The sequence below is a fragment of the Coregonus clupeaformis genome, chromosome 31 (assembly GCF_020615455.1).
Source record: "Coregonus clupeaformis isolate EN_2021a chromosome 31, ASM2061545v1, whole genome shotgun sequence".
NCBI classification, from domain to species: Eukaryota; Metazoa; Chordata; class Actinopteri; order Salmoniformes; family Salmonidae; genus Coregonus; species Coregonus clupeaformis.
In genome coordinates this window covers 4,876,174-4,892,367 of record NC_059222.1, presented here as the reverse complement: position 1 = coordinate 4,892,367, position 16,194 = coordinate 4,876,174, and the positions used below count along the sequence as shown (strand labels likewise).

The following is a 16,194-nucleotide window of genomic DNA, read 5'->3' as shown; positions in this document are numbered from 1 at the left end:
GTGCCTTTCCAAATCATGTCCAATATATTTAATTTACCACAGGTGGACTCCAATCAAGTTGTAGAACAACCTGAGCTCAATTTTCGAGTCTCATAGCAAAGGGTCTGAATAGTTATGTAAATAAGGTGTTTCAGTTTTCAAACATTTTCTAAAAACCTGTTTTTGCTTCGTCATTATGGGGTATTGTGTGTAGATTGCTGAGGAATACATTTTAAAAAATCAATTTTAGAATAAGGCTGAAACGTAACAAAATGTGGAAAAAGTGAAGGTGTCTGAATACTTTCCAAAGGCACTGTATATTTTAAAATAAGTTGAAATTGAAAAAACATTGTGTTCACACATGTATGTTTTTGATTTGGGAAACTGTACAGAACCCCAAAAATATATAATTAAAACTGACATTTAGATTTGATACTTTTCGAATGCACACACACACACACACACACACACACACACACACACACACACACACACACACACACACACACACACACACACACACACACACACACACACACACACACACACACACACACACACACACACACACACACACACACACACACACACACACACACCTCTGTAGCTGAATTTGTAGAGCATGGCGCTTGTAACGCCAGGGTAGTGGGTTCGATCCCCGGGACCACCCATACCTAAAAATGTATGCACGCATGACTGTATGTCGCTTTGGATAAAAGCATCTGCTAAATGGCATATTATTATTATTAAGTCGGAAGTTTACATACACTTAGGTTGGAGTCATTAAAACTAGTTTTTCAAACACTCCACAAATTTCTTGTTAACAAACTATACTTTTGGCAAGTCGGTTAGGACATCTACTTTGTGCATGACACAAGTAATTTTTCCAACAATTGTTTACAGACAGATTATTTCACTGTATCACAATTCCAGTGGGTCAGAAGTTTACAAACACTAAGTTGACTGTGCCTTTAAACAGCTTGGAAAATTCCAGAAAATGATGTCATGGCTTTAGAAGCTTCTGATAGGCTAATTGACATCATTTGAGTCAATTCGAGGTGTACCTGTGGATATATTTCAAGGCCTACCTTCAAACTCAGTGCCTCTTTGCTTGACATCATGGGAAAATCAAAAGAAATCAGCCAAGACCTCATAAAAAAAATTTTGTAGACCTCCACAAGTCTGGTTCATCCTTGGGAGCAATTTCCAAACGCCTGAAGGCACCACGTTCATCTGAACAAACAATAGTACACAAGTATAAACACCATGGGACCACGCAGCCGTCATACCGCTCAGGAAGGAGACGCGTTCTGTCTCCTAGAGATGAACGTACTTTGGTGCAAAAACTGCAAATAAATCCCAGAACAACAGCAAAGGACCTTGTGAAGATGCTGGAGGAAACAGGTACAAAAGTATCTATATCCACAGTAAAAAGAGTCCTATATCGAGATAACCTGAAAGGTTGCTCAGCAAGGAAGAACCCACTGCTCCAAAACCGCCATAGAAAAGCCAGACTATGGTTTGCAACTGGACATGGGGACAAAGATCGTACTTTTTGGAGAAATGTCCTCTGGTCTGATGAAACAAAAATAGAACTGTTTGGCGATTATGACCATCGTTATGTTTGGAGGAAAAAGGGGGTTGCTTGCAAGCCGAAGAACACCATCCCAACCGTGAAGCACGGGGGTGGCAGCATCATCCTGTGGGGGTGCTTTGCTGCAGGAGGGACTGGTGCACTTCACAAAATAGATGGCATCATGAGGAAGGAAAATATATGTGGATATATTGATGCAACATCTCAAGACATCAGTCAGGAAGTTAAAGCTTGGTCACAAATGGGTCTTCCAAATGGACAATGACCCCAAGCATACTTAAAAAGTTGTGGAAAAATGGCTTAAGGACAACAAAGTCAAGGTATTGGAGTGGCCATCACAATGCCCTGACCTCAATCCTATAGAAAAATTGTGGGCAGAACTGAAAAAGCGTGTGCAAGCAAGGACGCCTACAAACCTGACTCAGTTTAACCAGCTCTGTCAGGAGGAATGGACCAAAATTCACCAAACTTATTGTGGGAAGGCTACCTGAAACGTTTGACCCAAGTTAAACAATTTAAAGGCAATGCTACCAAATACTAATTGAGTGTATGTAAACTTCTGACCCACTGGGAATGTGATGAAAGAAATAAAAGCTCTAATAAATAATTATCTCTACTATTATTCTGACATTTCACATTCTTAAAATAAAGTGGTGATCCTAACTGACCTAAAACAGGGAATTGTTACTTGGATTAAATGTCAGGAATTGTGAAAAACAGAGTTTAAATGTATTTGGCTAAGGTGTATGTAAACTTCCGACTTCAACTGTACATACATACATATACACCACGTAAACACAGGCACACATTCGCCACACACACACTTATACTTCCACACCCATCACATACGCTGCTGCTACTGTCTATTATATATCCTGTTGCCTAGTCACTTTTCCCTTACCTATATGTACATACAGTATCTACCTCAATTTCCCCGCACCCCTGCACATCGACTCAGTACTGGTACCCCATGTACAGTGGGGAAAAAAAGTATTTAGTCAGCCACCAATTGTGCATGTTCTCCCACTTAAAAAGATGAGAGAGGCCTGTAATTTTCATCATAGGTACACGTCAACTATGATAGACAAATTGAGAGAGAAAAATCCAGAAAATCACATTGTAGGATTTTTAATGAATTTATTTGCAAATTATGGTGGAAAATAAGTATTTGGTCACCTACAAACAAGCAAGATTTCTGGCTCTCACAGACCTGTAACTTCTTCTTTAAGAGGCTCCTCTGTCCTCCACTCGTTACCTGTATTAATGGCATCTGTTTGAACTTGTTATCAGTATAAAAGGCACCTGTCCACAACCTCAAACAGTCACACTCCAAACTCCACTATGGCTAAGACCAAAGAGCTGTCAAAGGACACCAGAAACAAAATTGTAGACCTGCACCAGGCTGGGAAGACTGAATCTGCAATAGGTAGGCAGCTTGGTTTGAAGAAATCAACTGTGGGAGCAATTATTAGGAAATGGAAGACATACAAGACCACTGATAATCTCCCTCGATCTGGGGCTCCACGCAAGATTTCACCCCGTGGGGTCAAAATGATCACAAGAACGGTGAGCAAAAATCCCAGAACCACACGGGGGGACCTAGTGAATGACCTGCAGAGAGCTGGGACCAAAGTAACAAAGCCTACCATCAGTAACACACTACGCCGCCAGGGACTCAAATCCTGCAGTGCCAGACGTGTCCCCCTGCTTAAGCCAGTACATGTCCAGGCCCGTCTGAAGTTTGCTAGAGTGCATTTGGATGATCCAGAAGAGGATTGGGAGAATGTCATATGACCATATGAAACCAAAATATAACTTTTTGGTAAAAACTCAACTCGTCGTGTTTGGAGGACAAAGAATGCTGAGTTGCATCCAAAGAACACCATACCTACTGTGAAGCATGGGGGTGGAAACATCATGCTTTGGGGCTGTTTTTCTGCAAAGGGACCAGGACGACTGATCCGTGTAAAGGAAAGAATGAATGGGGCCAAGTATCGTGAGATTTTGAGTGAAAACCTCCTTCCATCAGCAAGGGCATTGAAGATGAAACATGGCTGGGTCTTTCAGCATGACAATGATCCCAAACACACCACCCGGGCAACGAAGGAGTGGCTTCGTAAGAAGCATTTCAAGGTCCTGGAGTGGCCTAGCCAGTCTCCAGATCTCAACCCCATAGAAAATCTTTGGAGGGAGTTGAAAGTCCGTGTTGCCCAGCGACAGCCCCAAAACATCACTGCTCTAGAGGAGATCTGCATGGAGGAATGGGCCAAAATACCAGCAACAGTGTGTGAAAACCTTGTGAAGACTTACAGAAAACATTTGACCTGTGTCATTGCCATCAAAGGGTATATAACAAAGTATTGAGAAACTTTTGTTATTGACCAAATACTTATTTTCCACCATAATTTGCAAATAAATTCATTAAAAACCATACAATGTGATTTTCTGGATTTTTTTTCTTCTCATTTTGTCTGTCATAGTTGACGTGTACCTATGATGAAAATATACAGGCCTCTCTCATCTTTTTAAGTGGGAGAACTTGCACAATTGGTGGCTGACTAAATACTTTTTATCCCCACTGTATATAGCCATATAGCCTAGCTATTACTGCTCATTGTGTATTTATTCCTCATGTTATGCACCTTTTGTTTATGAAGCATGTGACAATTAAAATTGTATTTGATAGTTGTACTTTAAGTTAATGGTTTACACAAAGTGTTGGCCATTATTAGCCAATCTGCGTTTCTCAAGGAGTTCAAAAAATGAGAATGCATCCAACTGGTATTTATTTACGACTTCACAACTGGTCAATGCACACCTGGTTAAAGGATGCAGCACTAAAGGAGGCCGGGTAAGGCCAAAATGTCACAAATATTCCTGTTCAATTAATTATTTCTTAACATACTTTCACATACAAATGTCAAATATATACCAAACATCCGACTGGAAATAAAACCTGTTTTATGTAGGCCTATTGAATTTCAGAAAGATCCAAAAAGCCATGGTCTGTTTTTGTTCCAGTTTCTTCAGGAACGTCTCATATCGCAATCTGAAACAACAATACTGTACCTTTGCGGTCATCCTCAGGAGTATCAAGACATTCTGCGACATGCCATCTTTGAGATTGCACTACCAATATAGAGAATGGCATCTGACAGATCGGACAGAAACTTTCTCCAGGGGAAGATGCCTGGTCCACGTTCTCTCCTGCAGCAAGTGTACTATCATTATCTTGTGTTGACCGTGGAGAGGTGACATTTTGAGTTGAAAGTGTCCTACACGCCACCTCATTTGCCTTCACACTGAGGGAAATATTTGGAACTACTTCGGTGAGCTTCACATCTCTGACAGTGTTATTCACTTGGACAGACGTTTCTCCTATGGTTAATCTTTTGGAGGCTTGTCGGTACTTAGCCAGGGGTCCATTAAACGTTTTAGGTGTCTCTGTGTCCTTTCTTTTCTTCTTCTTCCTGAGAGGCTTATATTCCCATATGTCATCTTCCAAATCGTTCTTTGACATTTGAAGCAGAAGAAAGAATGGCACACAATGTTTTAAAACACCTCGGTGTGGCTACAATGTAGCCTGTTTAATTGCGCTTTTCTGTAACATCCTGCGGCAAGTTCGATGATGACATTCCATTCCGTTTTGGAACAGTTGCAGCCCCTCCAATGACCAAATCAAAACAGAAAACAGCTAATTGTGTTAGTAATTTTTCTAAATAATAACCTGTCAACAAGAAACTCTAGCAACCAGACGTAAAGCCAATGCAATGCAAAAATTAGCTATATCGTAAAAATGTATGAAACGGATCGGAATAAAGGCGATTCAAGACTGACTGATCTATAAATCACCTTGCATCATGAATAACTACTCAATATTATTTGTAGATCAGTCAGTCACAATTTACCCATGATACATCACGGTGATGCTCGCGCCATTGAACGTGTTCCACTAGTTACTACAGCCACAAAGTCCAAATTGGCAAAAAAGTTATGAAAACTAAAAAAACATATTTTTGGTCTTCATTTAAGGTAACGGTTAGGCATAACGTTAGCAGTGTGGTTAAGGTTAGGTTTAAAATAAGATTAGTAGAAGATAAATTGTAGAAATTAGGCGGGGTTTATGACTTTGTGGCTGTGGTAACAATTGACGACACCCTCGAACACGGAATCGTCTGTATTGTTGTTAGGAAATACAACAGCAGTTTCCAAACAATTAGCGTACAGTTATTTTTTTTCAATATTGTACTTTTAACATAAATATGTATCCAGGAGAACCTATATTAATAAGAGCACATTTTTGAATGAATTACTTCCATATACAACCAGATACTAAACATTGCTCATTTTGTCACTGTTGAAAAATACTGGTGCAGAAAGTAGCATTGACTTTACTCAATGAGATTGTGGTTGGAAAGATGGCGTCCCAGTGCAGCCTTTCTGCTTTATTTTCAATCCAGAGCCAGTTGGACTACGCCCTGGACAACGCTACTAACCAACAAGAGAAAGAAAACCTTGTCTACCAGTACTTGAGAAAACTAGACGACAAAGATGACTTGAGGATTCCCGATTTTGATGAAGGTTAGGAAACTGTACATTAATGACAGCAAGCTGGGTGTTCTCTCAAATTAGAATTGTCGAGCGACGGCTGGCGCAGCATTTGCGCAGTCTGAAGTTATACATTGTTGGATGGGGCGCAACGTGTGTGTGTGTGTGTGTGTGTGTGTGTGTGTGTGTGTGTGTGTGTGTGTGTGTGTGTGTGTGTGTGTGTGTGTGTGTGTGTGTGTGTGTGTGTGTGTGTGTGTGTGTATATATACACACACACACACAGGTAGGCAGTTGCTGCTCATGTTGTAATCAGTGTTGAATGGTCTGCATATTTTGACAGGAAGCAACATGCATACGTTGTTGCTCTTCTTGCAACTTTGTACCAGCTATTATTGCAACATCGTAGCCTAAAATAGAACGTGGCCTCAGACGATCTTTGCTATATTGTCATTCTCTCACCGTCGTCTAGTATTCAAACCCTGCGACTATAGGATCTTTCTTAATTAATTTTTGACATGTATGAAATGTTAGTTGTTTGCATCCACAGCTCTGAATGTCATTATATCATTGGTTGTAAAATAGTAATAATACTGTTTGATAATGCATATTTTGCTGCAGGTCTCGAATGGCTGAACACAGAAGGTCCCCTTTCGTTCACAAGAGAGCTTGCTGGTAAAGTGGTGGTGTTGGACTTCTTTACTTACTGCTGCATCAACTGCATGCATATCCTACCTGACCTGCATCAGCTGGAGAAAAAGCACTCTGTCAAAGGTATACACACACACTATATTTGAATCCACAAATCACATTACATCAAGCAGGATTAAGACATGTCAAAGGTCTTGGATACATGGACACTTCAGGATACAAAGCACATCTGTACCAAAAGTGTCCAAAACATCGTCAGACCTTTACTGCGTTAACGACAGCACTTACACCGGGTGTGCTCAAGTTATGTTAGTAGATTGCCATGTTTTGGCAGAGAGCTGCAGCTGGCGAACACACACACACTGGTTCTTGCCCCCTCTTTTTAAAATGCACAATAATGACCCCATATATTGAGGTTGGAATATTTATAATTTGCACGGTATGCTATTACAAGCTTTTTAGGCAATGTCACTGCTACCAACTCCTAATGGCACTGAATCTTTAAACCGGACCAAGTTCCAAAGCACATTGTGCTTATTCCCTTGTGCTATAAGGTGATACATTTCTGAACAATAATATACCATGATGGATTGGAAATTATTTTCCCACCGTAGCTACTGGCTTTCTGTGGCTTTACACTACACAGTACTACTCAATTCCTCATTTTATGATTGGATCCCCCCGCCGCCAATTATGCTTGTTTTGGCCGTGGTTTGTGAAGGGGAAAAAAGTTGCACAGGTCTTATAAGGAGAACGGAGCAATAGCTCCTCTCTTTCTCTCTCCTCTCTCTTCTGACCAAAACCCTTAATTGTGTGAGCTAACTTGTAACAAATAAAGAAGTACAGTCACTTTTAACATCGTAAATTCACGAATAAGTATTATATAGAAAATAATATTTTTCAATTGGAGAAGGTTTCTATTGCAAAGTGACGAGTGCGACAAACGAGGGATAATTGGTAACGGTTAAATTGGGCTAAATTTTGTGAGTTCAAAGACAACTTTGGTAGTGAGAATGGCTTACCAAGAAAAACTTCCAAAAGGACTTATTCGAGGTAAAAAGGAGTTGGAGCACTCAACACTTTCCTTTTGTTTGCTGAAGCGCGAAGGCCCACCTGAACTCTTACAACTTTGGTAGTATTATAAACTTTGAAATAACTGGTTTGTAGTAGGCTACAGAATTAGAGAAGGGCTGTTTCTCTGAACCTCGGGCAGTAGGCTCAAGCAAGCCTGTTTCTCTCCTAAGTCAGAGGCAGCCTGCCTGTCTCACAGACTCTGACCAGCAGCAGCAACCTATCCTCCTTATTTAAAGTATGTTTAGAAAACAAATGTGATGGCCAAAATTATAGGGGGTAAGCACTCATCATGTTTATGCACCCTAAGAATACTTCCAGAACTACTTTTTTATTTCAATTGAGAAAATCTACAAAATAAATTGGCCCACCCTAGTCTTTATTGATAGCGATGCATGTGACAATGCACAGCAGTAAGCTGGTTTATTTCTCCTTTATAAAAAAAATTGGAAGGGAAACTAGGTACTGGTGTTTGTACGGACTGTTTCTTGATGAGTAAAAGGTTTTCTTATACCATATTTTTTGTGTAACATAGTAGCAGTACTGAGTAAAGGGTCTGAATACTTCCGTAAATGTGATATTTCAGTTGTATTTTATTTTATACATTTGCAAACATTTCAGTTTTTGCTTTGTCATTATGGGGTATTGTGTGTAGATTGAAGAGGAGAAAAAAGACTTTAATCAATTTTAGAGTAAGGCTGTAACGTAACAAAATGTTGAAAAAATCAAGATGTCTGAATACTTTCCGAATGCATTGTATAGCTATAAACATACTAAAACGTGCTCAAGTCAATTAGTCCGTTTCCAACAGTCCCTCATCTGGAACAATGATCACTCACATGTTGACTTGAACAGGGAACAGAGAGAATACATGTTTAATCATTTCACACCACCCTTGATGGGAATGAGATTGGAGCAAAGACCATCCATCCGATCTGTTCTGTGCTAATGGGATGCTAGATCTTCACTGGGCTCAATGAAAATGTGTTCCCTGTTGGATATCCCACTCGCTTTTACCCGGTCTTCCCCCATCGGCTTCAGATTATCATAGACCGCTCACTTGCACCCTCTCCTTCATCCTCATCCTCGGGTGTCAAAGCAAGACGCAGATTCAGAACGAGCCTTGTAAGTAATTAATTGGACTGTATCGTCCAGAAAGCCATATATATTGATGCACTTAAACATTAAGATTCTGATGGCATGGTAAACAAAGCCCATACTATCAATGTCCAAATTATGGTTAGCCCAAGTTACCATCTAGTGGGTTTTCTGATAACCTCACTCTCGGAGGACACAAATGTATTGGTCACATACACATGGTTAGCAGAAGTTATTGCGAGTGTAGCGAAATGCTTGTGCTTCTAGTTCCGACAGTGCAGCAATATCTAGCAAGTAATATCTAACAGATACACAACAAAAACCTAATACACACAAATCTAAGTAAAGGAATGGAATAAGAATATATAAATATATGGATGAGCAATGTCATTATCAGAGTGGCATAGGCTAAGATGCAATAGATAGTATAGAATACAGTATATACATATGAGATGGGTAATGCAAGATATGTAAACATTATTAAAGTGGCATTACTAAAGTGACTAGTGTTCCATTTATTAAAGTGGCCAGTGATTTTCAAGTCTCTATGTAGGCAGCAGCCTCTCTGTGCTAGTGATGGCTGTTTAACAGTCTGATGGCCTTGAGATAGAAGCTGTTTTTCAGTCTCTCTGTCCCAGCTTTGATGCACCTGTACTGACCTCGCCTTCTGGATGATAGCGGGGTGAACAGGCAGTGGCTCGGGTGGTAGTTGTCCTTGATGATCTTTTTGGCATTCCTGTGAAATCGGGTGCTGTAGGTGTCCTGGAGGGCAGGCAGTTTGCCCCTGGGAGGAAACCCTCCCTAGACTCAATGGATTCTTACAAATATTTAATTAGTTCCAGAAACCACCTGCAGGATGAGCAGTGCACCCTCTCCTCATTTTGTGCTTTCCTCACAGCTTAGGGCAGCGCTCTCTCTCTCTCCTCGCCTTTCCAAATCATCATTAAAACTATTGATGAATTATCCAACCCGAATTGAGAATGACACTCCTTACTGCTTCACGTTGAGTCTGTCACTCGAATTTAAGATCCTCAACTTAGCACACACTGACACTGGCAGAATGTACATTTACAGAAAGGGGAAATAAATATACAGTATCTACTACTAACGTTGACATACAGTATATTCATCTTATATTTCCAACATTAACTTTTCAGCACGGCCACCATTTGTCCCTGTCTTACACTGTCACGAGTGGCATGTAAATGACAGATCGATAACTCAATGCATTTTTTGTCTAAATTACTATACATTTCCCAGTGCGCAGACCCCCACGATCAACCTGATACCCCAAATAAACAGTTTAGGGCAACCCTAAATCAATTACAGGCACTGTTGACCACCCCCCCTCCTTCCCGCCACTCATTCTTCTGGCGTTTCTTCATTTTCTTCTTCAGATGGCACACATGTAACTCATGGCTGTCAAAGTGGATGTCCCTTGATAATGTCTTGATTTCAATATCTGGGGAATAATCAGATATCCCAAGCAAACATATCTCTCACCTGAGCCACCACCACCATTCTTTACGGTCCATTCCGTCTTGTCTGTTTTCCGACCGGTGCACCAGCAGCATGAGAGGAGTTTGGATGTGATGTCTCTCCATGCTCACTCCACATAGACGGTCTCAGGACTCATGCCGCACTCCTTAGAGAAAAGGCATTTGAAAGCTTCGACTGGATGCTGTACACAGGTTGCTGGCTCGGACTCAGGTAGAAGTGGTGAAGGACAGGGCCATAGTGAACGCCATTGTCGCTATTACTTCAGCCGGTTAGAGGGGGTGAGGCTCACACTGTTCTCGGCCTAATTATCCCTTCCATGCATAGGGCTGTTACGGTGACCGTATTACCGCCACACCGGCGGTCACGAGTCATGAAGGCAGTCAAATTCCACGTGGCAGTTTAGTCACGGTAATTAGGCTTCTCCAAGCTCTGATGCTGCTGCTGGTCATTAGTAGCCTACCAAACTTGCTAACTGCCTGGTACTCAGCACTCTATTGTCCCTCTAATCACTCTGACATCAATGCAAATGTAATCGAAAATCTAATCAAACACTTCATGAGAGGCCATGAGCTCATGTTGCGCAACATTTCTATAGGCTATGTAATTGCATGAGAAAACAGAGTGATTGCCTCTACTAAAAAGAGGAGGTTCCAATCAGATTTCTATTGGCTAGGTCTACTATATGTGACCCGTTTCAGGAAACTAAGCGTATGTCGCGGGTCACTACTTCATAGGAGAGCCATTTCAACGTAAACTATTTTTGGGCAGAAATGCCTTCTCTATCCATGAATGATGTATACGGGTAAGATAGTCTAGCTAGCTACATTTTCAGATATTACAAGTGTCTAAATTTGACAGAACCATATGCTTAGCTAGCTATAGCCTAATGTTAGCTAGCTAACATTGAACCTGGTTGGTTAGCTACCTGCAGATTCATGCAGGGTAGTAACGTCATGAGTTGTGATTATGGTTCATTGTTTACCTAGCTAGCTAACGTTAGCTGGCTGTCTCGCTAGCTAACGTTATGTGTATGACCGTTTTATTCGTATCTCAGAGCCATTTGCTTAGCTAGCTATAGCTAGCTAACATTGAACCTGGTTGGTTAGCTACCTGCAGATTCATGCAGGGTAGTAATGTCATGAGTTGTGATTATGGTTAATTGTTTACCTAGCTAGCTAGCTTGTCTTAACAAAAGACTCCACTATGCAAGTAACCATATCGGGTGCGTTCATAAATTCAGTCTGGCCATCTACTCCGATTTCAGAGCACTCTCGTCTGAGTGTGCCAGAGCAGTGTTGCCAACTTAGCGACTTTGACGCTATATTTAGCGAGTTTTCAGACCCCTCTAGCGACACATTTTCAAAAAAGCGACTAGCGACAAATCTAGGGACTTTTTCTGGTGTTATTGGAGACTTTTGGAGACTCTGACATGAAAGCACGTATCGTTCTTACTCTTCTCAACGAGCAGCGGGTGCTGCCGTGGGCCCCACCCCCGTCCCAAAGCACCCACAGGCTGCCCAGTCCTCGAGCAGCAGTCCCTCCCAGCTGCAGTCAGAGCAGGAGATGTTCACTCCTCCGCGTCCAGACTGCAAATTAATCACGCATGCGGGAAGCCGCCGCTGACTGATCCTGCCCTGGCTTACATTCAGGGCGGGATGTAAATGTAGGGTGTTTTTTACTCACTTTTTGTCTCTCCCACAACGTTATTCCTCTCTCCTACAGCGTCCATCACAATTACATGCACATGGCCAATTATGCAAATTAGGTGCTGACATCATTTAGCAACTTCTAGCTACTTTTAGGACAGCCAATAGCTACTTTCCTTACTGAGGAGTTGGCAACACTGTGCCAGAGCGCAGAATAACTGATTAATTTACGACCGCTCAACACCCGTTGAATATGGCCGGTGTAAGTTAACGTCTGCAAAAAAGCATAATTAAATTGTTGCCAGCAGCACAGTTACAGTCACCAATGCTCTGGATAACATGAAAACAGCCTAACCAGCTCTGCTAGGGCGATTAAAATGGTCAGGGTGGGGGGTTCTCTCATTATGTGTCTGGAAGTAGCTAGCCAATGTTAGCCAGTTAGCTTGGGTGCTTAACTGCCATTGTGAAGTCAGAACATTCGGATCAACCCTACTCATCGGCCAGATCGTCCGGTGTGCGCTCTGAACACTCGGAGAGCGACAAGTTTTGAATTTACGAAAGGACAATCTGACAGCACAGTCACCAACGTTCTCGATAACATAACAGCCTAACCAGCTCTGCTAGGGCGAGTAATGTTCAGTGAGCTGTTCTGTCATTTGTGTCTGGAAGTAGCAAGCAAGTTAGCTTGGGTGCTTGACTTCTGTTGTCAGTACAGAATGCTCGGATCAACCCTTAAAGAGATGGGTGGGGCCTAAGCTTAAGAAGGTGTGAACGATGTTGAATGGGTGTAGACAAAGAAGGGCTCTCCAGTAGTAGTACCAATGGCCATTTTCTCAAAAGTGAGTTTACAAGTTTATCAACTTTCAAAGCAAAATTACTTTCCCATTGTTTCTCAACTGTAGTGTATGATATACCATTTTGTAGCTCTGAGTCTCTACTTTTATCCAATGTAAAAAAATATATATATATATCAAATTTTGCTACATAAGACAGATTTGAGCTTCTCAGTCACATTTATTTCTCAACTTTCCTAATATTAAGCACATTGCTGATATTTATAACAGGAGTATAGCCTACCTGGCTGTCATGAAAATGAACCACGGGAAAAGCGTCCTCCATTCGCTATTTAAGTGCATAGGTGACATTTATTTTTTCCCCCTGCCCCTGTTTTGAGACCGATGCATGATAACGGTCAATTCTAAATCAAAACAAATGTCACACATATTATTTAGTATATGTAAAGACAAGATTAAATCAAGAATATTCTGATGGGTGACAATATTAGCCTTTCACTTGTGAATGATATATTATCACTTGTGAATGATGCCCATCATTTTCTCGACTTTTTCGAATCATAGTCGCACACCTCATGTAGCCTAGCACATAGGCCTATATGTTTTAATAAGTGGCCAAATCATTTACAATTAAGCACATTAATCTGCAAGGGGTGTGGAGCCTAACTGGCATATAAGCAGCGTGTGAATTTCAAGTTTGGGGAAGATAATATTCACCATACAAATGCACCTTTTATAAATAAAAGCATTACATGCATAATTGCATTTGCGGTCACTTTTGATAATGGTGTTTTCCACTAATGGAACATTAGCTTATAGCCTGCTACCATGTGTGCATTGCTGCACTTAAAATGTGAAGAAATAGCCTAATCATTTATCAACATTTAAGCTAAACGTTCTGATCTGTTGCATCAGCCACATTGCATAAAAATGTTTTTTGTTCCTAGTGGTTGTATTAATTTGGGATCTATCGCATCCCACAACTGTCCCAGACTATGTTTGGAATATTTATTTCTCGCACAGAATAGAATAGGTCGACTTTTGTAGTATGGGGGATAGTAGATTAACATAGGCTTGTGCTTTTGCTGTTCGTTAGGCCTACTCATCTTGTTGGCTGACGAAAAGTAAATGTGCACAGTTCTTCCAATATCTTCAATATGCACCTCGGAATTGGATAAGGACGCGCGTAGTTGCGTCCCCGATGTGTCAGTCTTCACTTGTAGCCTGTGAGAAAGACCCGATCACGTGACGGAGAGCCATGTGAGTGACAGTCGCTTCGGATTGCCCAGCACACTCAGGGAGAAGGGCACAACGCAGCACTCCGGGCCGCAAAAGGCATGGAATTTTTTTAGGTTGCATTTCGGCCACAAAGGGAATGCTGCTGTGAAATTCGAGGCATTATCAAGTGCTTGTGAAATTGTGAATGAGAGACTATTGGAGTGTGTAAAACCTGCGCAAAAAACAAAGCAGAGCTCATGCCTTTCAAGCAACTTTATTCAAATCATCATTAGTCTCACCATGCAGCCTAACAATGTGTTAAAAATCAAAACATATAGCCCAACGTTTGTAGAAAAACTAAAGTTACATTAATAACTCTAAATTAAGCATATACACTACCGGTCAAAAGATTTAGAACACCTACTCATTCAAAGGTTTTTCTTTATTTTTTACTATTTTCTACATTGTAGAATAATAGTGAAGATATCAAAACTATTAAATAACACATGGAATCATGTAGTAACCAAAAGAGTGTTAAACAAATCAAAATATATTTTATATTTGATTCTACAAATAGCCACCCTTTGCCTTGATGACAGCTTTGCACACTCTTGGCATTCTCTCAACCAGCTTCATGAGGTAGTCACCTGGAATACATTTCAATTAACAGGTGTGCCTTCTTAAAAGTTAATTTGTGGAATTTCTTTCCTTCTTAATGCGTTTGAGCCAATCAGTTGTTTTGTGACAAGGTAGGGGTGGTATACAGAAGATAGCCCTATTTGGTAAAAGACTAAGTCCATATTATGGCAAGAACAGCTCAAATAAGCAAAGAGAAACGACAGTCCATCATTACTTTAAGACATGAAGGGCAGTCAATACGGAACATTTCAAGAACTTTGAAAGTTTCTTCAAGTGCAGTCGCAAAAACCATCAAGCGCTATGATGAAACTGGCTCTCATGAGGACCGCCACAGGAATGGAAGACCCAGAGTTACCTCTGCTGCAGAGGATAAGTTCATTAGAGTTACCAGCCTCAGAAATTGCAGCCCAAATAAATGTTTCATAGAGTTCAAGTAACAGACACATCTCAACATCCAAGAAACACAAGCAATGGACATTAGACCGGTGGAAATGTGTCCTTTGGTCTGGAGTCCAAATTGGAGATTTTTGGTTCCAACCGCTGTGTCTTTGTGAGGCACGGTGTGTGAGAACAGATGACATCCGCATGTGTATTTCCCACCGTAAAGCATGGAGGAAGAGGTGTTATGGTGTGGGGGTGCTTTGCTGGTGACACTGTCTGTGATTTATTTAGAATTCAAGGCACAGTCGAACCGCAGAGTGAAGGAAAAGCAGCCAACAAGTGCTCAGAATATGTGGGAACTCATTTCAAGACTGTTGGAAAAGCATTCCAGGTGAAGCTGGCTGAGAGAATGCCAAGTGTGCAAAGCTGTCATCAAGGCAAAGGTTGTCTATTTGAAGTATCTCAAATATAAAATGTATTTTGATTTGTTTAACACTTTTTTGGTTACTACATGATTCCATATGTGTTATGTCATCATTTTGAGTAAAAATAAAGAAAAACCCTTGAATGAGTAGGTGTGTCTAAACTTTTGACTAGTACTGTATGTATGGATATACAGTTGAAGTCGGAAGTTTACATACACTTAGGTTGGAGTCATTCAAAATTGTTTTTCAACCACTACACACATTTCTTGTTAACAAACTATAGTTTTTTGCAAGTCGGTTAGGACATATACTTTGAATGACACAAGTCATTTTTCCAACAGTTTTTCCAGACAGATTATTTAACTTATAATTCACTGTATCACAATTCCAGTGGGTCAGAAGTTTACATACACTAAGTTGACTGCGCCTTTAAACAGCTTGGAAAATTCCAGAAAATGATGTCATGGCTTTAGAAGCTTCTGATAGGCTAATTGACATCATTTGAGTCAATTGGAGGTTTACCTGTGGATGTATTTCAAGGCCTACCTTCAAACTCAGTGCCTCTTTGCTTGACATCATGGGAAAATGAAAAGAAATCAGCCAAGACCTCAGAATTTTTTTTCGGAGACCTCCACAAGTCTGGTTCATCCTTG

The 16,194-nt window shown here is 40.9% G+C and overlaps 2 protein-coding genes across 2 annotated transcripts in view; one reads left to right on the top strand and one right to left on the bottom strand.

The window, feature by feature from the left end:
* dclre1a (DNA cross-link repair 1A (PSO2 homolog, S. cerevisiae)) overlaps positions 1-5,614 on the bottom strand; it is a 36,952-nt gene extending 31,338 nt beyond the window's left edge. Inside the window, exon 1 of the mRNA XM_041858281.2 lies at positions 4,643-5,614. Within this exon, the coding sequence (XP_041714215.1) occupies positions 4,643-5,093 (451 nt within the window). The 5' untranslated portion in view covers positions 5,094-5,614. The remainder of the gene's footprint in view (positions 1-4,642) is intronic.
* A 101-nt stretch (positions 5,615-5,715) lies between these two features.
* nhlrc2 (NHL repeat containing 2) overlaps positions 5,716-16,194 on the top strand; it is a 47,110-nt gene continuing 36,631 nt past the window's right edge. Inside the window, exons 1-2 of the mRNA XM_041858282.2 lie at positions 5,716-6,154; positions 6,740-6,892. Coding sequence (XP_041714216.1) covers positions 5,992-6,154; positions 6,740-6,892 — 316 coding nt within the window. The 5' untranslated portion in view covers positions 5,716-5,991. The remainder of the gene's footprint in view (positions 6,155-6,739; positions 6,893-16,194) is intronic.